General features: G+C 36.2%; 1 protein-coding gene across 1 annotated transcript in view; it reads right to left on the reverse strand.

Moving 5' to 3' along the window:
• The window catches only part of LOC111060126 (ralA-binding protein 1), a 73387-nt gene extending 50441 nt beyond the window's left edge, over positions 1 to 22946 (reverse strand). The window contains exons 1-4 of the mRNA XM_039424724.1: positions 22833 to 22946; positions 22416 to 22585; positions 5972 to 6113; positions 971 to 1197 (exon numbers count right to left, since the gene is read on the reverse strand). Of these exons, the coding sequence (XP_039280658.1) occupies positions 971 to 1197; positions 5972 to 6113; positions 22416 to 22500 (454 nt within the window). The 5' untranslated portion in view covers positions 22501 to 22585; positions 22833 to 22946. The remainder of the gene's footprint in view (positions 1 to 970; positions 1198 to 5971; positions 6114 to 22415; positions 22586 to 22832) is intronic.
• Between the last annotated feature and the right edge of the window lie 3019 nt (positions 22947 to 25965).

A 25965-nucleotide genomic window follows, 5' to 3' on the forward strand; every position in this document is an offset into this window, starting at 1 on the left:
TCTAAACGTAAGGGATACGAAATAGGTACGTGCTTGAAGACTACTTTTGACAATTAGAAAAATAATTTCAATTATTTCTGAGAAACTTTCTCGCTTTCACCACCTACTTACCTTTCGAAACAAAAAAGTTTCCAGCTTGTCGAAAATTTCATGTTTTCTGCTAGAAATGTATCGACATTGACGAACATTAAAAAATAACTATGGGTCGGATAAAAATGATCCAAACACCTTCAGAATGGAGACATTCTCCCCGTTAATTTGATATAAAATTATTACGCATTACGACGCCCCATGATTCTGAGAGAAGTGATATTCAAAAGAAAAACAAATGTTCGCGATGAAATTTCCTTTTAATCCTTTGACCCTGAAACTTTTTTAGCACTACTAGGATATCGGGGATGATATTCTACATCCAATACTGACGTTGAATTGGAAATTTGAGAAATTTGCAATTTTACACGATTTGGCAACCCTGTAATTTCTTCGGATTTCTTCGGCCAAGTCTCAACTTATTTTACACAGACTATAATCGTATAGTTTTTTCATTGTAAATTATCACAGTTGATACTACTTTCAATATCAGCACGGAACTATAAATCTAAATCTATTTGCACTTTAAATAGACACTTTCAGAGCACGGGTTAGTGTGGTCCACCTTATAATGGCAGTGGATAAAGATAGAAGAATAGCGATGCCGATTCTCTGCATTAATTAGTTATATTTTTACACTAACAAAAACATAATTGTCATCGTTGTGGACCTAGAAAAGTATAGTACCACCGGCTTTGTCGAATGGTAGACAAGGATAGCAAAATCAAAGTTGATCAAATACTGTCATTATAACGTGGACCTCACTATAGTACTTTATACAAGATGCATTGAAAGTCATGCTTTATAATCCTGGAAGGATTTTAATTATTTAATCTTATCAGATTTGATTATAGTAATAATGAATGGAACGAAAACTCACCAGCTATATCCAGACTTTCTTCTCCGTGTTTCAACTTTTTCCGTTCCTTCAGCTTCAATTTCGATTTCAACTCTTTCTTCTTATCTTTCTCCTTGTCGCTATCCTTCTTTTTATCCTTATCCTTATCGCTATCTTTTTCTTTGCTGTCCTTCTCTCTAGACTTCTCTCTTTTCTCTTTCTTGGATGGGAACTTGAACGGCTTCGACTTTTTAGCTTTTGATGGACTCCTGTGGATTGAAAAGTGGACAACCAATATGAAAATCATATTTATAATCAACATTATGACAAAAACAAATCATAACGGCGGCAGATAATTGAACGAGTGAAGTGAGTTATTACTCTTTTTGTGTAGTTGAGAAGTAGTAGTGTAGTTGATATTGTGGTAATTATTCATATTAAATGAAAATACTAAGAAAATGTCAAAAAACACAGATTTATTGATACTTAGAACTCAGAGAGGTTTATCAGAGATTGACAACGGTGTAATAACCGAAACCGGTCTTTCTAAGTATCAATAAATGTGTGGTTCTTTGACAATTTCTTAGTCTTTTTCATTTAATAATGAGTTATTACTGACTAGCGGGTAACCCGTGCTCCGCAAGGGTCTAATAAAAATCTTGACAAACTGAAAACTTGAGGTACTGAAATTAAAAAAAAAATAAAACAGGCATATAACCATTGTCGGTAAATTGAGAATCTAAATGCAAAATTTCAAGTTATCAGTCCAGTAGTTCAAACGTTATGGTGCGTCATTCGTGAATTTTCTTTTACAAGTTATCAGTCCAGTAGTTCAAACGTTATGGTGCGTCATTCGTGAATTTTCTATCTCGTACTTGTTTGTATATAAGCCAATAATTCTTTCCTTTTTTATATTATAGATGACTAGAGCTGATAATAATGTGAAATATTTATTCTATGTTTGGTTTTGAAGCATCTAAATTCAAGAATCTACTTTGCGAATATAATTAAGGACTGAAAATTTTATGAAGTGAACAACTACAAGACTTAACCTATTTCGGACTATGTGTAACCTTATCTAAATTTGGAAGAGAGATAGCACAAGGTTACCTTATTTTTTCTCTCCCTATCATTTTGATGATGTACTTATTGTATGAATCAATAAATTGAATAAAGAGCCTCGAGACGTCATCCGTTTGTGGTCGTCGTTTGTTTAAATATTACTTTCGATTGATTCCATCAGATTAAAATTTTCAATGAATATTCTTTGAAAGTTTATATAGTTTACAGCCATACGAAATTGATTCACTCCTTCATCCTGTATGAGGATGTGACAGAATAACATCGAAAGTGCATAAGAAAAAAAATTGTATTGATTAAATAAAAATACTAAGAAATTGTCAAAAACCACAGATTTATTGATACTTATAAAGACCGGTTTCGGATGGTACACCATTGTCAATCTCTGATAAACTATAAACTGATAGTTTTATCTTTAAACTGATAGTTTAACCTCGTCTTCCTAAGTATCAATAAATCTGTGTTTTTTGACAATTTCTTGGTATTTTTATTTAATATGAATAATTACCACAATATCAACTTCTCAACTACACAAAAAGTAAAAATCTTAGTGACTCATCATCCAGGACTGCTGATTTGGGAGTTATCACACAGACTGTCTGTCCTTTATGTACTGACACGTGATTTAATCTGTCTTAAATTTTTTTTTAAATACTATACAATCATAACTAAACTATACTAAACAAAACTTTAAAATCAGGAAAATATACAATTCTAATGATTCACATATAATTGAAAGTTGCAGATTTCAAAATTAGTATAACAGTTAATGCACGAGTTCTCCAGTCCGGGGGACTCACTACAGTATTGAAGTTCCATGATAATAAATATAATCATGAATTCAAATTCATTTATTTGGCATAAAATAATACAGATTGATAACCTAACCTAACTTACAAAATGGCACTACCGGCAAAGAAAACTTGTGCGCCGGCAGTGAGTTTGAACAACTAGGTCAGCAAACTTGTCAATAGAAAGAAAAAGAGCTTATTCAAATCACTAGAATAAATAAAATTACGGAAACCAGGTCACATCTCAATACTGACAAACGATAAGACAAAGTAACAAAAGTCTAGAAATTGGAAATAGTCCCTCCTCTTGCAAATACTGTTTATCCTCGGATAGATGAGTTCTCTACGCCGTGTTTTATATGCATGCGTCACAATAATGATAATATTAATAATAAAATTATTATTATTAAGTCACAGTATTGCGTTAGAACTCGTAGAGAATGGACGTATAGTGGAGTAGTAATAGTGTAGTGTAGAAGTAGTGAGTCAGCAGTTTGAGAATGAAATTGAATGAAGCAAAGTCGATTTTCATCAATTTCACCAATAAGAAGGACCTGCCCATACCAATAACTATCAACAACCAAGTTGAACCATATGCTAATGATGCCAAGTATCTAGGTATGACCTTGGACGCAAAGCTTCGCTGGAAGGCCCATATCAAGAGGAAGAGAGAGGAGCTTGGAATCAAATATAAGAAGCTGTATTGGCTGATCGGATGAAACTCCATCCTTTCAATCCGAAACAAAGTACTTCTGTACAAACAGATATTAAAGCCAGTATTGACGTATGGTATACAACTTTGGGGTGTATAGACAGCAACATCAATGTCATACAACGTTTTCAAAACAAAGTGCTAAGGAACATTGTGGATGCTCCTTGGTATGTCAGGAACAGCAATCTTCATAGAGACCTGCACGTTGACCTGGTGTCTAGAGGCATGCGGAGAGGCACAAGGGCGATCCAGCTGCTAGACAATGGAGGGTTGGTGCGAAGGCTCAAAAGGAGGAAACCGTTTGAACTAGTGTAGTGCTTGTTCAAGTAGTGTCCAGTGAAAGAGCAGAGCAGTGATTGAGTGAATCTAGCTTCTATAGTGCACTACATATTGATTAAACACTAGCAGTAAGAGTTCCTAATGAGAAATTCACTGTTTCTCTTCAAGTAGTATTCTAGGATAAAAGAATAAGCTCATTAGTCTTTGGACTAGATGGCTATAGTATTGACCAATAGAAAAAAAAGAAAAATTATCAAGTCACAATAAGCGATTCTTAAGGATAAGGAACAAATTCTTCAAGGAGAGGTTATCGTTATTTGGAAGTTAATAATTTATTTTTTTTATTTTATTTTATTTATTTATTGTATAAAATACTATAATCATAATACAATTATGACATTGGAGGAAAAAATAGGCTAAGCCTGTACTATTTCTCTCCAAAAATGTTGATAAAATGTTAATGTTGTCCAAAAGATAAGGTTATATAGTCACACACTGCTTCGTCACTTGATTTTCGGTCCAGAAATGATGATTTTAAATTTTGAATTTTGAAGGTTGATTTTATACTCTAAATGAATCACAATAAATTAAAAACTTTAGAAATATTGCAATTATTTAAAAAATTATATTAATACTGGGTGATGCCCAGATAAGCTCTGAGGCGTGTGCGTGGGTAATGAGTGAGAGGGATGATGAGAGATGACAACTACTTTTTAGGTAATCGGGAACGACGGGTATCGTCTCCTCCGAATGACGGGGTGACCATATCTATAGTGAGGTCCACGTTATAATGGCAGTGTTTGATTAGTGATGGTATTACTATCCTTGTCTATCATTCAACAAAGCGGATAGCGCTATCTCTTTCTCACTTTGCTCTGTTGTCAGATCATCTTTCAACTATGTAGAATTGATAACTAACTAACAAAATATTTCATATTAATTATAAAAATTAATTATGAAATGATTGAGAAATATAATTTCTTGCTCAATAAAATATAATTGATTATTAATTTTGAAACGAGAATGAACCGTTAATATTACATCAAATATCGGGGTCCGAGCTTCGCTCTGGAGTACAAAAGCATAAAAAATTATTTATTACGAAAGAAGAAATTATAATAATATTCATAGATCATACAGAAATTTTCTATCTGATCACAGTGAATTGAGATTGATTACCAGAGGAATGCAAAATTTCCCTCCCAAAGGCCTGGTTGCACAAAAACCGGTTAAATTTTAATCCTGATTAATTTCACGTGAACCAAATCAGAGAAGATCATTTCAAAAAAATGTTTCTACTGGAATTAATCAGAATTAATTTTACCCGGGTCAAATAACCAGGTTTTTTTACAACTGGCACTAAGTACCTGATTGAATGATTACAAAAGTTCAACAGCTGAGTCATAATTTTGACACAGTCCCACACACATGAACTCGCTCACTCACTTTCATCATCAACAGACGACGAAATAATTATCATCAGCTGTTTTTCCAAAGATGTACATAATAATTATCCTTTTAATGTCCTTTAGCGAGTTTTCTCAGGGATGAGACCTAGTGCAATCGAATTTTTATATTATACACCTATTATGTTCTGAATTTCGTGAGAATCGTTAAGAGCCGTATTTACATATAAACATCTAAACATATAAACAGAAATTGCTCGTTTAATAGTATAGGATAAACCTGTATCAGCTACCGTCAATAGAAGGCATTGACAAGACAGAGGATCGGCAACGTTATTCTGTTATCTTTCTTCACTGCCATTTTAAAGTGGACCTCACTATGGAGAATTGCTTTGGATTCAATTAAGGTCTTTATTAAGTGCGGAGTTAGGACTCTAGGTGTCTTCTCTGCCACACAACCCTTTACATTAAGGTGCGTACAGATATACGCGCCGCAAACATGAGCAATCCACTTTTAATCAGCTAATGCCAAGCTTTTTATATCTGTATCTCACCGTTTCTATAAAAATACAGATATAGTCAGCTGATTAAAAGTGAATTGCTCATGTTCGCGGCGCGTATATCTGTACGCACCTTTTAGGGACCGAGAGTTCAGGTGACTCGATCAAACCATGAACCTCCCAGAGTCTGGAGCCTTCACTACACTTCTGGACCTCACTATATGTGATTGTGATTATATGGAGGTGTTTATAAAAATGTTTGAAAAGCGACATACCTGATATCAGCGGTGTCTTCTTCGGGAGAGCTCTCACCTTCCAGAGTGGCATATCCCCGGTCTTTTTTCGAATCCTTTTTATCTTTACGCTTTCCAATCAACAAATCTTTCTTTGAAACTCGCTCATGAGCCTCGTCGCTGACTGAAAGTATAACACAAAAATTGAATTGTGGACTATTTTATATAAAAATTCTCACAACACGACAGCTTTAATAGAGAGCACTCTTGAATAAGCTATCATTTGATAAAATCGTTAAAAAGAATAAGCTAATTATTTAAATAATTATAAAATGAGATTATCCGGAACTCTCTATCTCAAATGAGTACTGAGTTATAATTGACCAAGCGAAGTGAGGTCTAAGATTCAAGTCGATGGTTTTGCATTTCTCTTTATGTTTATGAATTATAATTATAGTACCCTTTGAAATTAATGAAATTATAGAATAAGAATACAAATTATAACTACTAGTTTCGGTGATTACACCATTGTCAGGTTATAAAAAATGAAAATCTGGTGTGGCGCACTCACACAACTTTCCTTGCCGTTATGGAAATTGATCACCTGATGCTAGTGTTCACGCGCATCTAGAGTCTACTTATAAACAAAGATCTGAGCCAGATGGTGACATGCGCTGGTGACAATAGCGCTTGAGACATACGAGGTCTGCTATCTGTTCATAGTGAATTATTAATAGAATCAACAGTTTGCAATAAAATTATCTTATTTTCTGGCATTTCGAGCTTATTTTCAATTTTAGGTGAAAATGTTACTGAACATAAATTGTAGAAATATTCATGCTGAATCTTTTCCACTGAATTTTTTTTTGTTTAAATTGTATCTGAAGCGTGATAATTGGGAATCTAAAATCAAACTTTGCATAAATGGGGCGGTGCTCCTGAAATTTTTACAGATATGGGACTTGTGGCAGTCGATAGAGCTTATCAATGACTTTTTCAGGTATGAATTTGATCAAAATCGTTTGAGCCGTTTTCGAGAAAACCGCGAAAAACCCTGTTTTTTACATCATTTTCTCCATTTTAGCCGCCATCTTGAATTGCATTTGATCGAAATTGTTCGTGTCGGATCCTTATGTTGTAAGGACCTTAAGTTCCGAATTTCAAGTCATTCCGTGAATTGGGAGACGAGATATCGTGTACACAGACGCACTCATACACACACATACAGACCAATACCCAAAAAACACTTTTTTGGATTCAGGGGACCTTGAAACGTATAGAAATTTAGAAATTGGGGTACCGTAATTTCTTTCGGAAAGCAATACTCCCCTTACCTATGGTAATAGGGCAAGGAAAGTGAAAATAAATAGAACAGCAGGCTTTTTTGAAACGTGACGATGGTGTAATCATCGAAACTAGTAGTTATAATTTATATTCTTATTCTATTATTTTATTAATTTCAAAGATTACTATAATTATATTTTATAAATACAAGAAAGTAGCCCTTAATATTTTAAGTTTATATGCTTATATTTATGTTCCGCATTTACAGCGAAACGCGGCAATAGATTTTGATGAAATTTGACAGGCATGTTCCTTTTTGAATATCGCGTCGACGTATATATATATATATATATATATATATATATATATATATATATATATATATATATATAAGATTTTTTTGAAATTTTACATTTTAAGAATACTACAAAAGGAGAATGAGTCTCCTTCAAACGCCAATATTACCGTAAAATCAGACTACAGAATATTATTCATCATAAATCAGCTGTCGAGTGGATTATTAATTGCATGCAATTAATATCTCAATGAAACCATAGAGAAACAATAGCGTAAGTAGATATCCCATGGTATAGGGAATTTATGTCGCAACTTTCACTGTTATGTCAAGCCGATTACTATTGATTATTGTCAATTTTTACTGTTTTGTTGGGGTGAGAGTGTATGAATGGCACAATTTGAAAGACTACCAGCCTCACACAGCTGCATAGGAAAGAACTACGTGAACTATCGGCTTGAGATTTAACAGTAAAAGTTGCGACATAAACGCCCTATACCATGGGATATCTACTTATGCTATCGTTTCTCTATGATGAAACTTAGTCAAGAATCAGCTGTCGTGTGGACTATTCATTGCATGCAATGAGTAACTGAGAGTAAACATAGTATTTTCTCTCGACCTTTCTCTGCTTTCAAGTCGGGCTGACCTATTGCAAGTATAATTTGAAGGGAATTGGCTTTTTATGTTAGCATTTTTTGATACACCAACCCGAAAACCCATTAGCCGTTTTCACAACGATATCTCGCCAACACGTCATACAGACAAGATTTACATGGACAGTATAAAGGTGCGTACAGACTTTCGCTCTGCTCCGCAAACGGACGTCACTCCAGCAGAGCGATTGATGATCGACCGGGGAGCAAGAATGGTTCGACCGGGGAACGCGAGAAGAGCTAACATCTTCCGTAACGTTCATGATGGGTGCGACTGCAGAGCGGAGGCGGAGCGACTGTGGAGCGATGGAGGAACGAGGGCGGAGCTTGCTCGGTGCGGGTTGGAGGCGCGTATATGTGTATGCAGCTTTAGATGAGGCTGTGGTTTATAACTGCGCGAGGTCTACTGTTCACAGAACTACTAGTAGTGATTTGTCTATAATCATACAGAGTGGCGCAGAAGGATCGGGTGGTTTTAAAATAATTGTCAAACTGTCAGTTTTAAAGGTATCGAATCTAAATAAAGTCCAAAACGTGTAGTAGCATTGAATGTTTGTCAACAAAAAATTAGTTGAGTTAGGCTAGTTTTTCATCCATCTATCAAATATTTTCGAGCGACGCATTCTTGGAGTCGGTCCTTAACGATTGGTATTGCCCGCTCAAGCACACCACCTTGTGAAGACATTCTTCCCCCACAACTTGAAAAGAACAATTTAAAACATGGACAATGGCCCATATGAATAAAACCAGAGCAAATGCTCATGAGCAAGAGCATGGAGCATAAGGTTTTGCTCATGAGCAGAAGGTAGAAGCAAAAGCATTTGCTCATTTTCATATGAATGAGCTTTACCTAATGCTCCTGAACTCTGGAGCAAATGCTCACGTATTTTAAAAATTTTTCATCAGCTGATTCGCTTTTGTAGCTGTAAAATCTGACAAAGCATTTATTGGAACGGTTCCACTTGTTACTCGTTCCGCTACTACGTAGACTTAATGTCGTCATTTTGTCTGTTGCGCTGACCAGTGACGTCACAGTCGGTTCTAAGACACTACTTTAGTCAAGTTGGTTTTCTATACTTCTATTCGTACTTTTTCATCGGATTATTTGCCGTTGCAATTTTAATATTTTTACTATTCGATTTTTTTGGAATTTAATCTTGTCTTTAGGCATCTTACTTTCTAGATATTTGCCACTTTTTCACCAAACGTTTGTAGACGTTTCACATACGTGACTACATTTCCGCCTTCCCCTTTTTGTTACTAGCGCCTTTAGTTTTTGCTGTTTGTCTTTCAATGGAGGAGAGTCGGGTGTGCATCCTGCGCCCGGTCTAAACTTTTCATCTGAATTCATCGGACCTACGAAACGTTTTTAAAGTGTGAATTATTCTTCAAATTAATTCGTTTGTTCTATTCTTCAATTGTGATTCAATTATTCATCGATTTCTTCACTCATTTACTCTGTTAAACTTTTGATAAACTTTGTCAAAAATTGCAACCTCGTGTGAGCGTTCATCGCTATTTATTTGATCTACAGAACGTTTTTAAAGTGTGAATTATTCTACAAATTAATTCATTTATTCTATTCTTCAATTGTGATTCAATTATTCATCGATTGCTTCGCATATTGCTCTGATAAACTTTGTCAAAAATTACAACCTCGTGTAGGCTTCAATTGCCATTCTTCTACAATTGGCTTCACCTCGTGAAACTCAAACTTTCAAGTTCATCATCTCTACCGTTTGGAAATCAATCCAAAAATTCCACAACTTGAAGATCGGATTATTCGTTTGGAATTCTACTTGCTCCTGCCTACATTTCCACTGGGGGATTCACCTGCTGTGGTAGACGGTTCCATTCTTGTCATCGCATGGCCAGATCACATCATCGCTTGCTGATGTCCTGTTCCTGTGGGTATTGCGGAGTCATTGCCTGTCTGCCTGGCTGCATCTCCTCTTCAAAATTTTATTCAGGTTATGTAAATCGTTCTATTCAATTTTCATTTACGTATGTATCATAATTGTTTTATTGATGTCTATCTTGACATTCAATTCACTGAGGCCACCGACGCCTATTAATTCATTGGATTTGACAGCTACCCTTGGCTTTACAAGTGATTTTCTGAGGCCACTGACACCTACTTATTATTTTATTAATGTCTATCTTGACATTCAATTCACTAAGGCCACCGACGCCTATTAATTCATTGGATTTGACAGCTACCCTTGGCTTTACAAGTGATTTTCTGAGGCCACTGACACATACTTATCGTTCTACTGATGTCTTTCTTGACATGATTCACTAAGGCCACCGACGCCTACTATTTCATTGGATTTGACAGCTACCCTTGGCTTTACAAGTGATTTTCTGAGGCCACTGTCGCCTATTAATCGTTCTAATTGATGTCTGTCTTGACACTCAATTCATTGAAGGCCCATGTCGCCTATATTTAACCTGGATAATCTTCACATTGTATTTATTAGCTACCCTTAGCTCTTAAGTGATATTTTAAGGCCAGTGATGCCTATTAATTGTTTGGTCGAAGTCTATCTTGACATTCAAATCACTGAAGGCCTATGCCGCATATATTTTTATGTATTCTACTCGTTGTGCACTATTTACAGCTTATTGTCATTTATTAATCATTAATATTGAACCTTACAGCAATAACTTTCATTATAGCACTCAATTTATATTTATTTCAGGTATCATTAATACTACCTTTTCGATTATTGTCAGGCTTCAATGGTCATTAATGTCATTGACCTAATTTCATTTAAATTTTGTATTTCTCTAATGTTTTTTCACATGTTGTAATTTTCCCAAGATATTTAACTTAATCTACTTACAATTGTTTTTGTATGTGGCCATCTGCCTATTATTATTTTATTGATCCCAAGATATTTGACTTAACCTACTTACAATTGTTTTTGTATGTGGCCATCTGCCTATTATTATTTTATTGATCCCAAGATATTTGACTCAATGTTTTTTGTATGTGGCCATCTGCCTATTATTATTAAATCTTATATTGTTGATTCATTTAGTCTTTTATTGGCGTACTTACCACACTTCAAGCTATCAGTATTTTTATGCACAGAATTCAAAGATTTATTTGTAGGTATTTATATCAACTATCATTCACAGTCCACTGCCCTGCCCTTGGATTCTGTCATAAAAATTGGTCCTCCGGGCCGGATTTTTTTGATCTAGTGTTACCTAGGATAATTGTTAATTTTTATTACCCATTTCCTGGTCCATTGAACCTTAGGGTTCCAGTGACCGTGTGCCTAATAGTCTAGCTTGACGCCAATGATTAGGTCCCACTCTAGAGTATATTTTATTTCATTGTACCTTTGTATGTTTATATTGTTTAATATTAAGCATTCACACACTTGTTTCAAATTTTCAGTACTGGCTGCAACTCAAAGCACGCTGTGACGTGTATGCACCAGCTATCAACTATCTTGTACCCTGAGAGACTGAACCGCACTGAACTGGTCACAGACGGCTATTGTGCATTGAGAAAACAACACACGGCAAACTACACCGCCTTGCGAGCTCGCTACTTGACTCGCCGCACAGCAAGCTTGATACAACTTGCCTCAAACGCACAGGCGTGCCTCTCTGCGTACTGGACCAGCGCCCAAAGTTGCTTATTGGTGCAGCAATCGCATTGCTACAGTGCAGCATCATTTCATTCACTCAGGTTTTTCTGTTGGTCTTTAAGCATGTCCGATCATGAGGAAGATTCACTTCCTGAGCCTTCTGCTCTTTCCAATGCAAGAGACAATTTACACCACAAAATAGATTGGTTCATAACCAGCTATAGCGATTATGTTGTGGACACTGAAGCCACTTATTATCAATTGTTGACTGTCGAAAACGAACTAGGTTCACTTAGAATTAAGTATAATAAGATTCATGAACAACTATGGAATTCAGAGTTGCAAGCACAAGACACTTCAACTCATTTTGAGATACTTAATAAGTTTATCTCTATTACCTCTAAGGCAAACGCTGCATTAACTGCTTTTGAAAGCAGACAACGCAACAATGAGGCCACTGCTGGTGCTTCCCAGCGGCCAATATCTCAAAACTCACATTTAGCAAATTTTCAGTTGCCTCAGATTCCACTTCCACGCTTCAATGGGGAGCTTTCAAAATGGCAAGCATTCTCAAGTGCTTTTACTAATATTATTGGTAATCAAGATAATATCAATGACTCATTGAAATTTTTCTATCTTCGTCAATCACTCAGTGGTGAAGCTCTTGCTAGAGTGGAACACATTGAAGCTGACGAAAATGGTTTTCAGCTTGCATGGAACCTCTTAAGGGAGAGGTATGACAACAAGAGATTAATTGCTGCCAGGCACGTCACGGCAATTGAATCTCCGCCTACCATAAAGCGTAACTGTCCGCAATCATTACAGGCATTCATTGACTTTTGCAAGTCCCACATTACCGCGCTCGAAGCGCTTCAACTTGGAGTCCAAATCAAGGACTTATTGTACATGCACAAAATGTTGTTGCAGTTGGATACTGCTACTGTTCGAGAATGGGAAAAGAGTGTTGGTATACACGACATTCCCACCATTGATAAATTTTGGAATTTTTTGGAATCACAATGCAAAATCATGGAAGCTGTTGCTTCAAGCTCAGCTAACCATCATGAAGGAAATGTACAGCAAAGTACATCCAACTCGGTTGGTGCTCATAGCAAGCCGAAGTTCAATCAAAATCAATCGAATGTTCAAGCTAGGATGCAGGTTACTACCTCTTCTATGTCACCTTGTAGTTTTTGTAATTCTGTTGGTCATTTTCCAAATCGTTGTAATGAATTATTGAAGTTACAGGTTACTGATTGTTGGAATGCTGTCCGTGACAAAAGGTTATGTTATAATTGCCTCAAGCCTTTCGCACCCAATCATGTTTGTTCGGACAAATCGTGTACACTTTGTGGCAAGAGTCACCACACTGTTCTTCACAGGTCGTATCCTCAATCACGGGACACTCAGCCTACTTCTAAGGATAAGGTAACTTCAAATGTTATTCATTCTCAATCCTTTGCTCCCTCCAAGGGTAAGAATGCTGTTTTGAATTCCGTCATGGTTCAGAATGCGGAAACAGCTAAGCAAGCTGTTTCTCATGCAGAACAGCCTCAGAAGAACTCTCATGTCACAATGAGCTCCACTTCGTCTCTGTGTTTGCAACAGCAATCAACCGTCACCCTGTTACCTACTGCCGAAGTTTTGGTTCAAACTTCTAGTAGGGAATTTATTAAAGCAACCGCTCTTTTAGATTCTTGCTCTGATTGTAATTTGATGTCAACTAGGTTGGCTGAAAAATTGTCACTTGCTGCTTTGTATTCTGACACTTTGATTCATAGTGTAGGTGAGAATAAGACCAAATCATCTATTTCTCATTCAGTTTGCTTGTCTTCATCTGATCGTTCGTGGTCGGTTGAAGAAAATTGTATTGTAGTTGATAGCATATCATCTAATGTTCCTAGTGTGAACATCGATCTTTCCAAAATTTCAATTCCCGTTGAACTCAAATTAGCGGATCCATTGTTTGATCAGCCTAAGCCTGTAGATTTGTTATTTGGTGCTGGCATATTTGCATCTGTTCTTCAGCCTGGAAAATTGTATCTAGCTCAAAACGCTCCCATCCTTCAGAAAACCAGTCTAGGTTGGGTCATATTTGGTTCTTGTAAAACCATTCGTCCTATTGCAGCACCTCGTTCGTGTCTCCCTGCTTCGCCTGTGGCCACTCCCCGTAAGGTCATGTCGAATTTTCTAACTTCAAATGATGTCTCTCATCAGTTAGAGAAATTTTGGAAGCTGGAAGAAATCTCTCCTCTACTTCCTCCCTCACCTGAGGTTTTGAAACTTGAGAAGCACTACACAACCACTACCACGCGTCTTGAAGATGGATGGTTTATGGTCACTCTTCCCAAAAAGGATAATTTCCACTCATTGGGTCATTCCCGATTTCAAGCATTGAACCGATTTCATTCATTAGAAAAATGGTTATCATCAAATGTTGAGTTAAAAACTCAATACACAGCTTTCATGGAAGAATATCAACAGTTGAATCACATGTCACCAGTGCCTCCAGCACCGGATAATGAAAAATGCTACTTCATTCCTCATCACCCGGTTTTTAAATCTGATTCGACCACTACAAAATTACGTGTAGTATTTGACGCTTCTGCTAAGTCTACCACCGGAACATCGCTTAATGAAGTATTGTATGTTGGTCATACAGTTCAGCCTGAACTGTTCGATATAGTTCTGCGCTTTCGCACATATCAAATAGCCTTCATTGCAGACATTACTAAAATGTACCATCAAATCTTAGTTCATCCCTCTGACCGTAACCTTCAGAGAATATTTTGGAGATCTGATGCTACTCTACCCATTCAAGAATTCACCTTGAATACTGTAAGTTACGGCACTTCGCCGGCAGCTTTCTTAGCTACTCGTACGCTTCATCATTTGGCCGATCTTGATACGGCACCCAACTCTGCTGTAGCTAATGTCATTAAAAATCACTTTTACGTTGATGACCTTATTTCTGGTTCTTCTTCGGTTTCAGAAGCTAAACATTTAGTTCAACAATTGATCAGCACATTGGCTCAGGGTGGTTTCGAGCTTAGGAAATGGTTGTCTAACTCGCCTGAAGTTCTCGCTACTATTCCTTCTGATCTGCTTGAAGCAAACACTTCCAAACCGTTGTCTAATTTCAATGATAGTGTGGTCAAGGCACTAGGCCTCATTTGGAACTCCACTCTAGACGTCTTGACTATTTCCTCTAATGTTGCTGATGTATTGCATAAAACATCTTTCACTAAAAGAGAGCTTCTCTCTTGCATTTCAAGCATATTCGATCCATTAGGTTTGATTTCTCCTGTGGTCATTTTACCCAAAACACTTTTTCAAAAACTCTGGTTATTAAAGATTGATTGGGATCAAAAAATTCCGCAAGATCTGTTGGAAACTTGGTTGAAAATTCTGCATGAATTGCCGAACATTGTTAACATATCACTTCCGCGTTGTGTGTTATCAAAGGACTCTTATGCCTCGCTTGAATTGCATGGCTTCGCCGATGCTAGTCTCGCTGCTTACGGCGCCTGTATTTACGTCAGAAGCACCTCTCTCGGTAGCAGTCAAACTAGGTTGCTCACTTCCAAGTCCCGCATTGCCTCTTTGAACCCAGTTCTCTCTGTTCCCAGATTAGAACTACAGGCAGCTCTGCTACTTTCACGTCTTGTGAATAAGGTTTTAAAGGCTTCAAATCTTACTTTTTCTAATGTGTATTTGTGGACTGACTCGAAAACAGTCTGTGACTGGTTAAGAGCCCCTCCTGATCGTTCTAATATTTTTGTAGCTGTATGCATCTCTGAAATTCAGAATTCAACGTTTAACTTTCATTGGAATCATGTTCGTACTAGTAACAATCCTGCTGATTTGATATCTCGAGGTTGTACACCCAATCAGCTGGCCGCTAGTCATCTGTGGTGGAATGGTCCTTCATGGCTATCTATGCCGAATAGTTCTTGGGATTCTTTCTCTAGCAATGTTGCTATTTCTCAATCAGTTCAGGTATTAGCTACTACTTTGTCTCGTAATGATGTTATTTCAGGTATAATCAATAGTCGCTCCACCTATCACAAAATCGTTCGTACAACGGCGTATGTTCTACGGTTCATTCATAATTGTAGAAAACAAAATTCAGTCACTCCGCGCTTTGGTCAATTAACTATCTCTATCTCTGAAATTTCAGAAGCTGAAAATTGTATCTTCAAATCTATTCAAGAAGAAGCTTTCTGTGCCGAACTTAAAGCATTGCATCAAAATCAGGAGCTATTGCCTAATAGTTCTATTAAAGCCTTGTCACCATTCATCCATTCAGATTCTCTGCTCAGAGTTGGAGGACGTTTGCGAAATGCAAATGCTTCCTTTGATTACAAACATCAAATATTGTTGCCCAGCAATCACAAATTCACTCGTGCATTGATTGTTGCTCACCATCGTCGTCTAAGTCATGCTGGGGTGCAGGCCACCATGGCCAGTGTAAGACAACGATTTTGGTTTCCCTCCACCCGTCACACCATCAAAAGTGTATTGCGGCATTGCATATTGTGTTTTCGCTTTTCGGCTCTTCGCTCTGAGCAAATCATGGGTAGTTTACCAGCGGCCCGCGTTCAGGCTAACTTTCCCTTTTATATATTGTGGTTTGGATTATGCCAGTCCTATTTCCATCCGTGTAGGCGGCCCCAAATCTCGTACTTTTTCTAAAGCATACTTGTCGCTGTTTGTGTGTATGGTAACTTGTGCCGTTCATATTGAAACTGTCTCGGAACTTACTTCCAAGGCATTTATTGCCGCTCTGATTCGTTTTTCTGCTCGTTGTGGCATTCCACATTCCATTTTTTCGGACAACGCCACAACTTTCGTTGGTGCCAACAATGAGCTACGTGAGCTCCACGAATTCTTGTCCTCTGATCGTCTCAAATCAGATATTCATGACACTATGTCTGTACTCAACATCCAATGGCACTTCATTCCCCCTCGGGCTCCACACTTCGGTGGACTCTGGGAGAATGCGGTAAAAAACTTCAAACGCATATTCCGTGTAGTCACATTCAACAAGGTATTTAACTTTGAAGAAACCTGTACTCTTGCTGCTCAGGTCGAAGCCATCTTGAATTCGCGCCCTCTTGTTCCCTTGTTGGAAGATCCACATGATCTTGCCTACTTGTCTCCAGGTCATTTTTTGATTGGACGTCCACTTACGTCATTACCCTTCTTGCCGCCTAACACCAAACACATTGATCATCGTTCACGTTGGTATCAACTTGCTGTTTCTATCCAGGAGCTTTGGGATAGGTGGTCTCGTGAATATTTAACCACTCTTCAGAAAAAAGGCAAATGGTTAAACAGTTGTGAAAATTTGAAGGTCAGTACGGTTGTCATCTTGAAGGATCCTGGTTCCGCGCAGTCCACTTGGAAGCTGGCACGCATTACTGAAGTTCATCCCGGTAAGGACGACAAGGTTCGTGTTGTCACTGTTCTCACTCCCTCTGGCACTTTTAAGAGAGCTATTTCGAGTTTAGCACCTCTTCCCATTGATGAGGATTCTAGTTAATCCCCTTTGCTCTTATGGTTCATGTTGTATTTTCAGGTTTCATTGTTTTTTCCCCTGGTTCTCACATGGGGCCCAGTTTTCAATTTCCAATTGCCTTGCCAGATTTTACATATTTCTTATTTTTCTTATTGTGCCATTCCCCCGTATGACACAAGGGGCCCAGTTTATGTAAAATCTGACAAAGCATTTATTGGAACGGTTCCACTTGTTACTCGTTCCGCTACTACGTAGACTTCATGTCGTCATTTTGTCTGTCGCGCTGACCAGTGACGTCACAGTCGGTTCTAAGACACTACTTTAGTCAAGTTGGTTCTCTATACTTCTATTCGTACTTTTTCATCGGATTATTTGCCGTTGCAATTTTAATATTTTTACTATTCGATTTTTTTGGAATTTAATCTTGTCTTTAGGCATCTTACTTTCTAGATATTTGCCACTTTTTCACCAAACGTTTGTAGACGTTTCACATACGTGACTACATTTCCGCCTTCCCCTTTTTGTTACTAGCGCCTTTAGTTTTTGCTGTTTGACTTTCAATGGAGGAGAGTCGGGTGTGCATCCTGCGCCCGGTCTAAACTTTTCATCTGAATTCATCGGACCTACGAAACGTTTTTAAAGTGTGAATTATTCTTCAAATTAATTCGTTTGTTCTATTCTTCAATTGTGATTCAATTATTCATCGATTTCTTCACTCATTTACTCTGTTAAACTTTTGATAAACTTTGTCAAAAATTGCAACCTTGTGTGAGCGTTCATCGCTATTTATTTGATCTACAGAACGTTTTTGAAGTGTGAATTATTCTACAAATTAATTCATTTATTCTATTCTTCAATTGTGATTCAATTATTCATCGATTGCTTCGCATATTGCTCTGATAAACTTTGTCAAAAATTACAACCTCGTGTAGGCTTCAATTGCCATTCTTCTACAATTGGCTTCACCTCGTGAAACTCAAACTTTCAAGTTCATCATCTCTACCGTTTGGAAATCAATCCAAAAATTCCACAACTTGAAGATCGGATTATTCGTTTGGAATTCTACTTGCTCCTGCCTACATTTCCACTGGGGGATTCACCTGCTGTGGTAGACGGTTCCATTCTTGTCATCGCATGGCCAGATCACATCATCGCTTGCTGATGTCCTGTTCCTGTGGGTATTGCGGAGTCATTGCCTGTCTGCCTGGCTGCATCTCCTCTTCAAAATTTTATTCAGGTTATGTAAATCGTTCTATTCAATTTTCATTTACGTATGTATCATAATTGTTTTATTGATGTCTATCTTGACATTCAATTCACTGAGGCCACCGACGCCTACTTATTGTTTGATTAATGTCTATCTTGACATTCAATTCACTAAGGCCACCGACGCCTATTAATTCATTGGATTTGACAGCTACCCATGGCTTTACAAGTGATTTTCTGAGGCCACTGACGCCTACTTATTATTTTATTAATGTCTATCTTGACATTCAATTCACTAAGGCCACCGACGCCTATTAATTCATTGGATTTGACAGCTACCCTTGGCTTTACAAGTGATTTTCTGAGGCCACTGACGCCTACTTATCGTTCTATTGATGTCTTTCTTGACATGATTCACTAAGGCCACTGACGCCTACTATTTCATTGGATTTGACAGCTACCCTTGGCTTTACAAGTGATTTTCTGAGGCCACTGTCGCCTATTAATCGTTCTAATTGATGTCTGTCTTGACACTCAATTCATTGAAGGCCCATGTCGCCTATATTTAACCTGGATAATCTTCACATTGTATTTATTAGCTACCCTTAGCTCTTAAGTGATATTTTAAGGCCAGTGACGCCTATTAATTGTTTGGTCGAAGTCTATCTTGACATTCAAATCACTGAAGGCCTATGCCGCATATATTTTTATGTATTCTACTCGTTGTGCACTATTTACAGCTTATTGTCATTTATTAATCATTAATATTGAACCTTACAGCAATAACTTTCATTATAGCACTCAATTTATATTTATTTCAGGTATCATTAATACTACCTTTTCGATTATTGTCAGGCTTCAATGGTCATTAATGTCATTGACCTAATTTCATTTAAATTTTGTATTTCTCTAATGTTTTTTCACATGTTGTAATTTTCCCAAGATATTTAACTTAATCTACTTACAATTGTTTTTGTATGTGGCCATCTGCCTAATATTATTTTATTGATCCCAAGATATTTGACTTAACCTACTTACAATTGTTTTTGTATGTGGCCATCTGCCTATTATTATTTTATTGATCCCAAGATATTAGACTCAATGTTTTTTGTATGTGGCCATCTGCCTATTATTATCTTATTATTATTAAATCTTATATTGTTGATTCATTTAGTCTTTTATTGGCGTACTTACCACACTTCAAGCTATCAGTATTTTTATGCACAGAATTCAAAGATTTATTTGTAGGTATTTATATCAACTATCATTCACAGTCCACTGCCCTGCCCTTGGATTCTGTCAGTAGCCTTAATTTGTTTTTATAGCTTATGGAAGCGCTAAATATGCAAGTAGGTTGCACCGCTTGTGTTTGCATCGTCTGCTCTGTTTTCTATTTATGATTATGAATAGAGTTTTAGGTTAGTTGAGTTTAGAATTTTGAAATAATAGCGTGAAAAAATGTCATCTCTATAATAATCCTTAGCATATTCTTATATCAATAGCCTCCATATAATCGTCTACACTCTCATCTTCTTAAATGCCTATTTCCTATTTTCTGTTGGCTATCTTTATAACAGGTAGCTATCTTTTGTATTTATTCTTTTGTAGGGATAATGGTGATATAGCCTTCATATAATCGTCTACACTCTCATCTTCTTAAATGCCTATTTCCTATTTTCTGTTGGCTATCTTTATAACAGGTAGCTATCTTTTATATTTATTCTTTTGTGGGGATAATGGTGATATATATCATGGTTGAATCTAAAAAGAGTTTTATAGTTCTCAACTATTGGTTGTGATCGTATCTGGTATAGTTTCCTCTTCCTCATACGAATTAGTTGAGACATTTTACTATGAGCAGAAGGTGATAAGCTGCTCTAGACTAGACTCGCCTTTCTTGAAGCATTTGCTTCAAAAGTTGAGCAAATGCTCCAGTTTATTCATACAATTTTGAGCAAAAGCTTCTACTTTCGAGCAAATGCTCGAACGATTTTCTTGATGAGCATGAGCAAAAGGTTTTGCTCACGTTTATTGATAGAAAATGAAGCGAATTCTCCATATTTTAGAAGTATAAGCAAATGCTTAACTTTATTCATATGGCCCATTGTGTAGTTTCAAGAAGACAAAGTCACTGCACATACCGCTAGGATATTTGAGCCACAAACTCAAGTTCTGTCGTAACTCTTTAAATAAGGATGATATAAGGATATCAATGCAAGCTGTTCACCTGGCCTTTTGATTTCCCGTAATGCAGATTTGCATTGACCCTCTCGCTCTCCGGACCTCACGGTGTGTGACTTTCTTATGGAGTCATTTCAGAGCAAGGATCTACATGAACAAACCCTGTTCTTGTATGAATTTGTTCATCCTATTATATTAAGCAAGCAATTTCTGTATATATTTTATATTTGGTTATTTATATTAATTGGTTATGGTTATTTATGTCCAACGGATCTCGAAAACGGCTCCAACGATTTTCACGAAATTTGGAACATAGTAGGTTTATGATGTAAAAATTCGATTGCACTAGGTCTCATTCTTTGAAAAACTCGCTGAATGACATTAAAAGGATAATTCATCCCTGGCTGAAACAGCTGAACTTTCGCCGTCTATGGATAGTAAAAAAGTGAGAAAGCGAGTGAGTCTGTAAGAAATTAAAATATCGCATCCCCGAAATTCATAAGCTGACGTATAGCCAGCTGTAAAATATAAACACGATTATTTTAGAGAATTGTGTTCTGTTTATCAATAAATAAAAATAACGAGCGAAGCTCGGTGCCCCGATATTGTAGAACAAACCCCAGATGATTCAAGAGTTGAAGGCAGCAATTCAGAAATAAATCACTTCAATTCCTGGTGATGTGCTTGAACGGGCAAGGCGGATCATTAAGGAACCACTACAAGAGTGTGTCGCTCAAGGAGGGTATTTGATGAGTGTAATTTTCAAAATCTAACTGTACTAATTTTATGTTTATAAACTTAAATTTTAACTACACGTTTTGCAGTTTATTTCAATTCAATACCTTTAAAATTGACAGTTTGACATATATGTTAACACCATACAACCCATCTGCGTCACTCTGTAATCTGTATATAGAAAATTATGCCAATTAAGTACAAACTGATAGGCTAGATTAGGCTTACCTACTCAAAGTGACATTCACTGTCAATATTTCTTATAAATAACTAATAGCCTAGCTCCAAAGCTTTCCACTCAACTATATAATGATGGTTTAATGATGGCTGGACCTGCCATATTGCAGATTGGGGAGGACCCAGAGCAGCCACATCTACCAGCCAGCTAAAATTTTGAACAAACTGCCAGTTTCAGCCAGAGACAGTCTTGAAGAGGAGACTGAGGGCTTTCCTTCAGGAGAACCCCTTTTATTCTCTGAGGGAGTTCTATGATTGTGATACTCAGACTGTAAGTAGATACTTCTTGCTTTAGTCTTGCTGCTTCTTCTGCTTTTTGTGTTTTGACATGTATTTTTGTTCTTGACCTGTTTTATGACATATATTTCTGTTCTTGACTTGTTTTATGACATTTTTTTATGTTCTTGACTTGTTCACTTGTGGCCGTACCTATGACCATACCATGAACAGAAACACATTATTATTATGGTTTTGAAAGTTTCAAGTGACTCTACAAATTGTGTGTATTATCTACGAATAAATAAATAACAAAGACCACAAAGGTTCAGTAATTTAAAGTAATTTTCAATCCATGACTAGCACTATCTTAGTGGATGAATTTTGTCATTAATATAAAATTTAACATTCACTCAAGATCAAGTTCGGCGGTTAAGAGAAGAGTGTCCAAAAACAACTTGTGATGGTTCTTATAAAAACAGGAGTTTTTAATGTAAATTTAATTCAATATTACAGTGTATTCAATTTTGTTTAGGAAACAATTACTTACAATCGCTTTCATTGCTCTTTTTTCCTGATTCTGATGCATAAAGACCTGGGAAGTCCTTTTCAACGTCTGGGCTTTCAAATTCCATTTTGTTTGATAAATCAACAAAATGAATGCACTTGCACTATCAAGTAGGCTTTCTACAATCACTTCAAAAAATTAGAGGTTTGGACCTGCAACAAAATAGCCTATTACAGAACAATGAAAATCATTTGGCAAGAACATACATTAATTGATCAGGAGTATATGAGATGAAAATGCGACTAAAATAATGATGTCAATGTCTATTTAATAACAATAGATTTAAATGGCAGGATTTGGTATGATTGATGGAGGAGACTCGAAAACTTTACATCACAAGTTTAAATAATGAACGAATAAGTTTTGTATGAGAAACACAAAAGTATGTAGCCTACTTACATTATAAATTTTACTTAATTCCCTTTATTTTAAGCATCAAACTTAGACGAAGCCACTAACCTAAAATTAGTTGATTTTCAATTTCATTTTTCAAACAATATTCGAGATCGAGACTCGACCTGACAACAAAATCGATATTTTTTGTGCCACAGTTTTGTCGATTGAATTTGAGAGCGGTAGTTTTCAAAAAGTAGGAAAACTTTTAAATTAGTTACTGCTGTTTTATTATTTTTCAAATAATTATTATTCAGTGAAACAAAATTGAATATTTGTTCATTATTGTGAACCATATACCTCTTTAATCTTAAAAATATATAATATCAAATTCTTTTCTCATAAAGTTCAAGCATAGCCTACATAGATTCAAGATTTAAGATTTATTAATTGTCAGAACACTTTAACATAAATGCAAGACAAAGTCAACAATTCAATAAAGAAATTTTAAAATATAACAATAAATGTTAATAGTCATCATAGTCACATCGTAATATATACAAAAATAAGACAAAGATAAGCAATCTCTATATAATATAAGAAACATTTTTAAAACAGGTACGGTATATCACAGAATAAGAAAATACAAAGACATTGCCACAAATCCTCATAACCATATGGACAGCAGTCAATTAGAATCTTTTTAACAGAAACCTTAAAACTATTAATATGACATTCTTTAATATGAACAGGCAGTTTATTAAATAACATCTTTCCAAATTCAACAAAACTTTTCAAAGTTAAATGGTAGGTACCGTAATTGCACTGTGATAATCTAAGTGCTTCTGCTTGTCTTGTAAAACTATTGTGAATATTACTATTTATGGTTAAGATGGATAGATTTTTTCTGGTAGGCTATACTCAGACATTCAAACACATACAAAGCATAAACAGTCATAATATTTAGTTTTTTAAACAAAGGTCGACAATGTGCTCTACTATCTACTTTACAAATTATTCTTACGGCCCTTTTTTGTTCAGCAAAAAGTTTCTTCATATTGGTATCTCTCCCCCATGCCAAAATACCATACAACAGGTGTGACTGAATGTAAGCATAATAATATACAGCTACCAACACATCAATGCTAACAATATTTCTTAATCTACATAACATAAAAATCTGGTGTGGCGCACTCACACAACTTTCCTTGCCGTTATGAAAATTGATCACCTGACGCTAGTGTTCCCGCGCATCTCAAGTCTACTATTCAAATACTTGAGCCAGCTGGTGACAGGGCAATAACGCTGGAGACACACATGAGGTCTGCTATCTCTTCATAGTGAATGATTTAATAGAATCAACAATAATTTGCAATTGAATAATCACATTTTCTCGAATTTAATGCTTATTTTCAATTTTAGGTGAAAATGTTACTGAACATTAATTGTAGAGATTTTCATGCTCAATCTACTCCACTTGATTTTTTTTGTTTTAATTGTATCTGAAGCCTGATAATTGGGAATCTAAAATCAAACTTTGCATATATAGATGGTGAAGTGCTCCTGAAATTTTTACAGATATGGGACTTGTGGCAGTTGATAGAGCTTATCGATGACTATTTTAGGTATGAATTTGATCAGAATCGTTGGAGCCGTTTCCGAGAAAATCACGAAAAACCCTGTTTTTGACAACATTTCCGCCATTTTAGCCGCCATCTTGAATCGCATTTGATCGAAATTGTTCGTGTCGGATATACACTCATACACACACACACACACACACACACACACACACACACACACACACACACACACACACACACACACACACACACACACACACACACACACACACACATACAGACCAATACCCAAAAACCAGTTTTTTGGACTCAGGGGACCTTGAAACGTATAGATATTTAGAAATTGGGGTACCTTAATTTTTTTCGGAACGCAATACTTTCCTTACCTATGGTAATAGGGCAAGGAAAGTAAAAATGCCTCTAGATATTTTCTTACCCAATAAAAAAATATGATTTTCCCATTTCACATTACTCTGCAATGTGATGCCAAGAAATTTGACATAACTAATATCTGTCTTGCAACCAAAGTCAAAATATAACATCTTTATTGAGACAAAGAAAGTTAGCAGCTGTCCAGTCCTCAATAGTCGCATTTATCTGCCCCAATACATTCAAATTGGTAAAAATCTTTTCACACTTAATCTGGACTACCAGATCATCAGCAAACATAAAAGCCTTAATATCTCCATTACTTATAGCAGCTGGCATGTCATTAGTATAAATAATGAAGAGTATAGGTCCAAGTGTGGAACCCTGGGGTACACCTGTCTGAACCTTCAAAAAATGAGAAAGAGAACCCTTATAAAAAGAAGCCTGAAATCTATCACTTGAATAGGAAAAATAAATACCGTAGGCTACTGATTGGTATATTACAGCACAGAAGAAAGAAGAATAGATGTCCAATAGGCTTTTTCCATTGAAATATCGAGGTCAACATTTAAAGTCTGAAAATTAAAAACTAGAAGATCCATTATAGCATTAAATATGAAATTCTAAATAGTAATATAATTCATGCCAGATTTCATCAATTTGTAAAATTTCCATGTTCCATGCAATAGACCAAGACTTATTAAACATGCTATTTCATATACCGTTTATCAGAACCGCTCACCATTTCAATTCCTACCTAAATAGAACAATAGACTAAGCCCGTTCCTTGCCCATCCCTTATTCTATGACCGCTACAATACATTCAAAAAATCTTGTAAAAAATTATGCTGCTCAATTGATGATTGAATTATTCTTTTTTAGCTCTACTAACTCTTCATTTTTTCAATTGTTTCTTCTTTCTTTGTATATACATATTATTTTCATACCTCTTTTTTACACCCCTTCACTAACTTTCCTGAATCTAACTCAAGTATCGTTCTCTTCTAATCTTATTAGTTATACTGAATCGTTGTAAATATTCAAAATGAAGTGCGATATTATTTTCTTTTGTTTTCCTTTCTAATTGTTATATATAGCTTTACACAGACACCGACACATCAGGACATAATTCACTCTGATGGACAGTATTAGAGGGGGCTGTGAGTTTTAACTGCGCGAGGTCTACTGTTCTCAGAACTACTAGTATTAACGGTTCATACTCGGTTAAAATGATAAATAAAAATATA

The sequence above is a fragment of the Nilaparvata lugens genome, chromosome 3 (assembly GCF_014356525.2).
Source record: "Nilaparvata lugens isolate BPH chromosome 3, ASM1435652v1, whole genome shotgun sequence".
Lineage (NCBI taxonomy): Eukaryota > Metazoa > Arthropoda > Insecta > Hemiptera > Delphacidae > Nilaparvata > Nilaparvata lugens.